Source organism: Macaca thibetana, chromosome 10 (assembly GCF_024542745.1).
Source record: "Macaca thibetana thibetana isolate TM-01 chromosome 10, ASM2454274v1, whole genome shotgun sequence".
NCBI classification, from domain to species: Eukaryota; Metazoa; Chordata; class Mammalia; order Primates; family Cercopithecidae; genus Macaca; species Macaca thibetana.
This window is the reverse complement of record NC_065587.1, coordinates 28,945,952-28,955,335: the sequence shown is the minus strand read 5'-3', so window position 1 is coordinate 28,955,335 and position 9,384 is coordinate 28,945,952. Positions and strand designations below refer to the sequence as shown.

At 53.7% G+C, this 9,384-nt stretch overlaps 2 protein-coding genes and 1 gene segment (V, D, J or C); all 3 read left to right on the top strand.

The window, feature by feature from the left end:
- LOC126929707 (immunoglobulin lambda-1 light chain) overlaps nt 1-9,006 on the top strand; it is a 309,873-nt gene extending 300,867 nt beyond the window's left edge. Inside the window, exons 3-4 of one of the 2 annotated variants that reach the window (XM_050746310.1) lie at nt 1,557-1,593; nt 8,546-9,006. In XM_050746310.1, coding sequence (XP_050602267.1) covers nt 1,557-1,593; nt 8,546-8,865 — 357 coding nt within the window. In that variant the 3' untranslated portion in view covers nt 8,866-9,006. Of the gene's footprint in view, nt 1-1,556; nt 1,594-2,926; nt 3,388-8,545 lie in introns of those variants that run through there. The other variant, XM_050746311.1, reaches the window with a different exon arrangement.
- LOC126929708 (immunoglobulin lambda-1 light chain-like) overlaps nt 1-9,384 on the top strand; it is a 340,164-nt gene that overhangs the window by 312,110 nt on the left and 18,670 nt on the right.
- LOC126929706 (immunoglobulin lambda-1 light chain-like) overlaps nt 1-9,384 on the top strand; it is a 250,860-nt gene that overhangs the window by 236,269 nt on the left and 5,207 nt on the right. The window lies entirely within an intron of this gene.

The window sequence follows — 9,384 nt, the reverse complement described above, 5'->3', positions numbered from 1 at the left end:
TTGGTTGTTTATTTGAGAATTCAATATGGCATGAACTGGTGATGGGTGTATGTGCTGTTAGGCTGCTTGTCACTGGTGAATATCTCCAAATTACTCTAGTGCTTCCTGGAAAGGCAGGAGCTGCAGGAACTGAGAGCTATCTGGGGACCTTCCCATGGTTGGAATAAAGCCACACCTCGCACAACAAGAACCCAGGACTATCATCTACTTCCGTTTTTGTTTTGTTTTGTTCTTTTCTGCAAAATGGTCAGAGCTTGGAGGGACATAACTGGACTCAGAATAGACACTGCAAAATAGCTTTCAAGGACATGGGGCTGCTACCAGCAAAGTCACCCATGTCACATTGCCACTCTTGTAGTAATGTTAGGTGCACAGGATGGTCAATAGCTACATCCCTCAGATGGGAAGGAAGGCAGAGGATTGAGGCTTCGGTTCACGACCTTCTCATGAGCGCTGCAGAGTGTCTTTGAAGCCAGGGGTCTACAGCGGGGCTCTGTTCACCCAGGAGTGAGCTTCATGCTCTAGGAAGGAGACACTTTGCACACAGATGATCCAGGACCCAGCCATCCTTCCAGGGTGAAGAATCCATGTCTTCTCTCATGCTGAACTCTAGGATTCGAGTCATCTAATGTTTTGGAAGCCACTGCCATTATATTTGATGATAACAGGTGGCCACCAATGATGAATATTTTCCCAGGGGGAGTCACCCCAAGTGGCATCAGACTTCTCACATGGTCCCAGAGGATTAAATGGCTCCTGATTAGTCAGAGGATAACACGGTCCAGCTTATCATGTCCCTTTCTTCTTTCTCTTCTATGTATTTCTTGCCCCAGTCCTCGGATCCCCGACTGATATCCCATCCCTTAGTGAGAGGTGGTATTTGGAGACCACATTCTGGAGGTTCCTTCATGTCCCCCATTTGAAAAAGACAATGGCAGCCACCACCCCAGTTGTCCCACCCACCATGACACCACATTCAGTGCCGCAGGGGATGCTTCCAGGGTTACCCTAACACATGTGGCTGGCATTTCATATTGGGACCAGCCAGGCCTCACTGACCAGGCCTAGCCAATTAGAACTACTCCAGAAGGTGGGGCTGGAACCCACCAAGGTTCTCAGAACACTGCAACCAGCCTCTCCGTGGGAGGAGAGGGGCACCCTCGGCACCACCCCATGGTGTTACCAAAAGTGGAACCATGGGTTGGTTCAACTTTACAGAGAAGAGCCCACCTATCCCATCTGTGGAAATTCACTCCTTAGTGACACTGATGTCCTCTAATAAATTCAATCCTGGACCTGACTGATGGTTGGCACAAAAACCAAATCCAAGATCCCAATGTCCTCCAGAAGCATGGATTTCCAGGGAAACTGCTGCAGGTCACAGGATGTCACCGGTCCTCTTTTCTCTGTGGGCTGAGTGGGGGGGCCATGTGGACTCCCTCACGAGTAGATGCCACCAGGGTCAGTGGCCCCAGCTTCCTCCTTCACAGCTGCACTGGGGGCTGGGGGTAGGAGCGTCCCAGGGAGGGTTTTTGTATGAGCCTGTGTCACAGTGTGGCTTATTCGGAGGAGGGACCCAGCTGACCGTCCTAGGTGAGTCTCTTCTCCCCTCCCCTTCCCCACTCTTGGGACAATTTCTGCTGTTTTTGTTTGTTTCTGCGTCTTGTCTCAACTTGTGGTCAGGTTTTCTCCCTGGATCCCAGGCCTGAGCAAGGACCTCTGTCCTCCCTGTCAGACCTTTGCCTGCCTCAGCAGGTCACTACGACCCCTTCACCTCTGACCACAGGGGGAGGGGACTGTATGGAATGACCTCCTAAGCCCCATTTGTCTGTCTCCTCTCTTTCTGTCTGTCTGTCTGTCTGTCTCTACATCTGCCAGAGGAAGGCTGGGTCTCTAAGCGTCCTTCTGTTCTGGCCTCCTCAGTCTGGGTTCTTGTCAGAGCAGCGTTGCTCTTGGGTTACTTCATTCCATCTCCTGGGGAATCAGGAACAAGGGGTCCGAGGGGGGACCTCATGGGAGACCTTAGACAGACCCAGTGCCCTCGGGGCTGCTGCTCAGGAATCCCAGGGCTGGGATCCAGGACCAGAATCCAGACCCAGAGTGAGGTAGGAGGTGGACGGGCTGCCCTGGGTGTCTGGGGGCTGCCAGGGACTGAGCCCTGAGCCACCCTGAGACTCAGGAAACCCAGTCAGGAGGGAGAAGGGAGAAGCAGACTCTGGACACCAGAAAGCCAGGGAAAGGGTCTCCAAAGGAGAGGATGTGAGGAAAGGGCAGGCTCCTGGGTCTCTTCAGGACATATCCCGCGCCCAGGGGGATCAGAGGGGGCAGAGTACACAGTGGGAAAGCCCCGCTGCTATGACCAGGTAGCCGGGACGTGAGGTGGATGCCAGAAAAGACCCCGTGGAATAAGAGAAACCCCAGGACAGCAGACAGACTCTCTGACCCCCCAGGCCCTTGCCCCACACACAGGCTCCAGAACTCATGTTTGGCTGCAACAGCCTGAGGGACCAAAACGCCCCAGCATCCCACAGAGCAGGGGAGCCAGGCCAGAAAAGTGACCTCAGAGGTCGCTGTGCAGGAGAGACACACAGCTCTCTTCATCTGCTCAGGGGACAGATGCCACCCAGAAGGCCCTGTCAGGATGGCAGGAGAGGGCAGGGTCAGGGCGCTGACGGTCAGATGTCCGTGTGGGAGGCCAACACCCCGAGACATCTCATGACAGGTGATAAGAAGGTGTCTAAGGTGAAACAGCTCCCAGTGCAGATCAGGACATGGTGGAAAACACCCTGAGCCCTCTGCACGGCACAGACCCTCGGACGCACAGCCCCGGAACAAGCGCACCCCAACATCTCATCATATACTGAGGTCAGGGGCTCCCCGGCTGGACACCGGGACTCTGACCCCCTGCTCCTCGTTCACCCCGCAGGTCAGCCCAAGGCTGCCCCATCGGTCACTCTCTTCCCGCCCTCCTCTGAGGAGCTTCAAGCCAACAAGGCCACACTAGTGTGTCTGATCAGTGACTTCTACCCGGGAGCCGTGGAAGTGGCCTGGAAGGCAGATGGCAGCGCTGTCAACGCGGGAGTGGAGACCACCAAACCGTCCAAACAGAGCAACAACAAGTACGCGGCCAGCAGCTACCTGAGCCTGACGTCCGACCAGTGGAAGTCCCACAAGAGCTACAGCTGCCAGGTCACGCACGAAGGGAGCACCGTGGAGAAGACAGTGGCCCCTGCAGAATGTTCATAGGTTCCCAACCCTCACCCCACCCACGGGGGCCTGGAGCTGCAGGATGCCAGGGGAGGGGTCTCTCCTCCCACCCCAAGGCATCCAGCCCTTCTCCCTGCACTCAATAAACCCTCAATAAATATTCTCATTGACAATCAGAAATCTTGTTTTATCTCGCTTTTTCTTTTCTCATGTATAATTCCTAGCCTTTCCTGCCTTCTCAGTTTGGGATGGAAAGAATCCTGAACCCAGTGGGAAAGTTCCCCAGGTGAAGGGGTTCTCAGTCTCCTGGGTATCTCTGCAGGTGGGGCCTTTCTCACCCAGACACCACTTCCTCAGCTCTCCATTGTACCCCTGAGCCACCAACCTTGCCTGGCTGGGACCAGGGGGGTGTCACACTCTCCTAGATTCTGTCTTTCAACAGAGACCTAACCACGCATCACACGGCACTGCTCGCATGCCTTCTGTGTCTGCTCCGGTCTCTGGGCTGAAGAGTTGCTGGTCTGGGACAGGGGATATGTCTGCTCTTTGTCACATGCCAGGTCCCTGACATGGCATCCCTGACGTTGTACACCGAGCCAGTGACTCCAGGGAGCTCTCTGTGTCAGGGGGATCCATGATCCAGAGCTTCATGTTGTCCTGCAAGCATCTGGTGGGATGTAGGTCTTGCAAAACTGGGAAATACCATGGTTCAGCACCAGGATGCAGGACGGTCCTGAGAGGGAAATCAGGAAAAATGAAGGGGTCTCTGAGGAGCCCAGATCCGTGGGCTAGAGGCAGAAATAAGGGTGAAGAGCACCTATGAGTCAATGTCATGGTCTCAGCAGGAACAGAGTTGAAAATCCCCATTCCACATGAAACCATTTAGCAGGAAAGGAGTCCATACTTGTGCTGCCACCGGAAGCACTCAGAAGGCTTGGACAATGAAACATACAGGTGCATTTCCTAGACTTGACGACACACGTCATCCAAGAGAAGGCAATGAAAAGTTCTCTACTAGGGAAATCATTTCATATGATAAAGCTTAGCTTCCCTAAAGTCCCATTTATCCATCTGGCAGCTGAAAAAGCCCCATAATGTTCTGCAAGATACTAGTATTTCATGGAACTACTTTATGCAACATAAAGTGAGATTTAAGAACAAAGGTGTTACGGCTGTATGATCAGATGGCTGTAGGTTCAGGGTCAGGCTCAAGGTCTGAAGGAGGCCATGTCAAATTCATGACGAGAGTTGGAGCTGGGTCAGACTAGGTCAGGGCTATGTGAATGTGGGTGGAGGACTACAGGCAAGGTCAAGGCATCCAGGAACACTCAGCTCCCCCAGACCCTCCTGCCCACTGGGACCTTCTCCCTCCCTTGTTCACAGTGGTAGAGGCTTCCTACCCAAACTGCTACGGAGGCCCTGGATGACTGTGCGTTCTTAGTGCCCAGGCAAACTTAGACTCCCTGTCTCTGCCTCCAGCACATCAGGGATGTGGCATCTGCCTTCACCAGAGCTGCTGGGTGGCCCTGACAGGCCAGGGACAGAGCCTGCAAAGACAGGAAACTCTGCAGTCACAATGAGACACAGAAAGGGCCCCTTGGTGCTTGATCACAGCCACCTCTCCTCCAAATCCCAGCCTCTGAATTACAAGAAGACTGAAGGGTTCCAGTGGTCACAGTCCTTCTCTAAGCCCGTTTCACAAATGAGAAAACTAAGACCACCCCAGGAGGGCCAGATCCACAGCTCTGCTGGGTACAAACCCACGTCTGCTTCACACCCAGCAGCTGTCCAAAGACTGACCTGCGTTATGAGTGTATATTATGAAGAACTTTGAACATACAAATAAGGAGACAGAAAAATAACAATGTCCCATGTTCTCATTGCCCAGCACTCAAAATAAGCAAATCACAGATGATGTCGACCCACCTACAGCAAAATAAATTCTCCCTTATACAATATTTAGAAAGAAATACCAAACATCAGATCTGTTCACCTGTAAGTATTCCATTACTGTCCTGGAAGGATATGGACCTTAAAATAACTATAATATCATTACCACACCTAAATAGAAGTTATCACTAATTCCCTAATATCGAGAAATAAGCATGGTCTCCTCAAATGCATCACAAACACCAGAAGTGCACTGACTTAGGTACATGTTGGTGCTGCTGTTTATATGAGGAGCAATATGGCATCAAATGGTAATGGGTGCATGTGCCGTCAGGCCAGTTGTCACTGGTGAGTATCTCCTCAACTGCTCTAGAATCTCCCAGCAAGGCAGGAGCTGCAGGAGCTGAGAGCTGTCTGGAGACCTTCTCCTGGTTGGAATACAGCCATGCCTCCTGGAGCAGGAGGATCTCCTCAAATGCATCACAAACACCAGAAATTCACTGACTTAGTTACGTTTTGGTGCCGTTGTTTATATGAGGAGCAATATGGCACCAAATGGTAATGGGTGCATGTGCCGTCAGGCCGGTTGTCACTGGTGAATATCTCCTCAATTGCTCTAGAGCCTCCCAGCAAGGCAGGAGCTGCAGGAGCTGAGAGCTGTCTGGAGACCTTCCTGTGGTTGGAATACAGCCATGACTCCTGGAGCAGGAACTTAGGACTTCCCTCAGCTTTTATTTTCCTGGAAAATGATTCCAGCATGAAGGGGATTAACTTGATTCAGATTGGACATTGCAAATGGCTTCCAAGGACATGGGGCTGCTGCCAGCCAAGTCACCCATGTCAGGTTGCCAGTCTTGTAGTAATGTTGGGGGCACAGGATGGCCAATAGCTGCATCCCTCAGACGGGAAGGAAGGTAGAGGGTTGAGGCTTCAGTTCAGCTCCTTCTCATGAGCGCTGCAGAGTGTCTGTGAAAGTCAGGGGTCTACAGCTGGGCTCTGTTCACCCAGGAGTGAGCTGCATGCTCTAGGAAGGAGCCACTTTGCACACAGATGATCCAGGGCCCAGCCATCCTTCCAGAGTGAACAATTCATGTCTTCTCTCACGGTGTATTCTAGGATTCAAGCCATCTAATATCTTTGAAGCCACTGGCATTATATTCAATTGATGATGACAGGCGACAACCAATGATGAATATTTTCCCAGGGGAGGTCTCCCCAAGTGGCATCAGACTTCCTCACATGGCTCCAGGGGATTAAATGGCTCCTGATTAGTCAGAGGATAAGAGGTTCTGTCTTATCATGTCCCTTTCTTATTTGTCTGATGTGTTTTTCCTCCCTCAGGCCTAGGATTCCCCACTGATCTCCCATCCCTTAGTGAGAGGTGGTATTTGGAGACCACATTCTGCAGGCTCCCTCATGTGCCCCATTTGAAAAAGACAACGGCGTCCACCACCCCAGTTGTCCCACCCAACATGAGGCCAGATTCAGGGCTGCAGGGGATGCTCCCAGGGTTACCCTAACACATGTGGCTGGCATTTCATATTGGGACCAGCCAGGCCTCACTGACCAGGCCTAGCCAACTAGAACTACTCCAGAAGGTGGGGCTGGAACCCACCAAGGTTCCCAGAACACTGCACTCTAGGGCAACCAGCCTCTCTGTGGGAGGAGAGGGGCACCCTCGGCACCACCCCATGGTGTTACCAAAAGTTGAACCATGGGTTGGGGTTCAACTTTGCAGAGAAGAGCCCACCTATCCCATCTGTGGAAATTCACTCCTTAGCGACACTAATGCCCTCCAATAATTTCAATCCTGGGCCTGACTGATGGTTGGCACAAAAACCAAATCCAAGATCCCAATGTCCTCCAGAAGCATGGATTTCCAGGGATCCTGCTGCAGGTCACAGGATGTCACCGGTTCTCTTCTCTCTGTGGGTTGAGTGTGGGGGCCATGTGGACTCCCTCATGAGCAGATGCCACCAGGGTCAGTGGCCCCAGCTTCCTCCTTCACAGCTGCACTGGGGGCTGGGGGTAGGGGCGTCCCAGGGAGGGTTTTTGTATGAGTCTGTGTCACAGTGTTGGGTATTCGGCGGAGGGACCCGGCTGACCGTCCTAGGTGAGTCTCTTCTCCCTTCTCCTTCCCCACTCTTGGGACAATTTCTGCTGTTTTTGTTTGTTTCTGCGTCTTGTCTCAATTTGTAGTCAGGCAGTTCTCCCTGGATCCCAGGCCTGAGCAAGGACCTCTGTCCTCCCTGTCAGACACTTGCCTGCCTCAGCAGGTCACTACGACCCCTTCACCTCTGACCCAGGGGGAGGGGACTGTATAGAATGACCTCCTAAGCCCCATTTCTCTGTCTCCTCTCTTTCTTTCTGTCTGTCTGTCTGTCTCTACATCTGCCAGAGGAAGGCTGGGTCTCTAAGCGTCCTTCTGTTCTGGCCTCCTCAGTCAGGGTTCTTGTCAGAGCAGCGTTGCTCTTGGGTTACTTTGGTTCCATCTCCTGGGGAATCAGGAACAAGGCGTCCGAGGGGGGACCTCATGGGAGACCTTAGACAGACCCAGTGCCCTCGGGGCTGCTGCTCAGGAATCACAGGGCTGGGACCCAGGACCAGAATCCAGACCCAGAGTGAGGTAGGAGGTGGACAGGCTGCCCTGGGTGTCTGGTGGCTGCCAGGGACTGAGCCCTGAGCCACCCTGAGACTCAGGAAACCAAGTCAGGAGGCAGAAGGCAGAAGCAGACTCTGGACACCAGAAAGCCAGGGAAAGGGTCTCCAAAGGAGAGGATGTGAGGAAAGGGCAGGCTCCTGGGTCTCTTCAGGACATATCCCCTGTGCCCAGGAGGATCAGAAGGGGCAGAGTACACAGTGGGAAAGCCCCGCTGCTATGACCAGGTAGCCAGGACGTGGGGTGGATGCCAGAAAAGACCCCGTGGAATAAGAGAAACCCCAGGACAGCAGACAGACTCTCTGAACCCCAGGCCCTTGCCCCACACACAGGCTCCAGAACTCATGTTTGGCTGCAACAGCCTGAGGGACCAAAACGCCCGAGCATCCCACAGAGCAGGGGAGCCAGGCCAGAAAAGTGACCTCAGAGGTCGCTGTGCAGGAGAGACACACAGCTCTCTTCATCTGCTCAGGGGACAGATGCCACCCAGAAGGCCCTGTCAGGATGGCAGGAGAGGGCAGGGTCAGGGCGCTGACGGTCAGATGTCCGTGTGGGAGGCCAACACCCCGAGAGATCTCAGGACAGGTGATAAGAAGGTGTCTAAGGTGAAACAGCTCCCAGTGCAGATCAGGACATAGTGGAAAACACCCTGAGCCCTCTGCACGGCACAGACCCTCGGACGCACAGCCCCGGAACAAGCGCACCCCAACATCTCATCATATACTGAGGTCAGGGGCTCCCCGGCTGGACACCGGGACTCTGACCCCCTGCTCCTCGTTCACCCCGCAGGTCAGCCCAAGGCTGCCCCCTCGGTCACTCTCTTCCCGCCCTCCTCTGAGGAGCTTCAAGCCAACAAGGCCACACTAGTGTGTCTGATCAGTGACTTCTACCCGGGAGCCGTGGAAGTGGCCTGGAAGGCAGATGGCAGCGCTGTCAGCGCGGGAGTGGAGACCACCAAACCCTCCAAACAGAGCAACAACAAGTACGCGGCCAGCAGCTACCTGAGCCTGACGTCCGACCAGTGGAAGTCCCACAAGAGCTACAGCTGCCAGGTCACGCACGAAGGGAGCACCGTGGAGAAGACAGTGGCCCCTGCAGAATGTTCATAGGTTCCCAACCCTCACCCCACCCACGGGGGCCTGGAGCTGCAGGATCCCAGGGGAGGGGTCTCTCCTCCCACCCCAAGGCATCCAGCCCTTCTCCCTGCACTCAATAAACCCTCAATAAATATTCTCATTGACAATCAGAAATCTTGTTTTATCTCGCTTTTTCTTTTCTCACGTATAATTCCTAGCCTTTCCTGCCTTCTCAGTTTGGGATGGAAAGAATCCTGAACCCAGTGGGAAAGTTCCCCAGGTGAAGGGGTTCTCAGTCTCCTGGGTATCTCTGCAGGTGGGGCCTTCCTCACCCAGACACCACTTCCTCAGCTCTCCATTGTACCCCTGAGCCACCAACCTTGCCTGGCTGGGACCAGGGGGGTGTCACACTCTCCTAGATTCTGTCTTTCAACAGAGACCTAACCACGCATCACACGGCACTGCTCGCATGCCTTCTGTGTCTGCTCCGGTCTCTGGGCTGAAGAGTTGCTGGTCTGGGACAGGGGATATGTCTGCTCTTTGTCACATGCC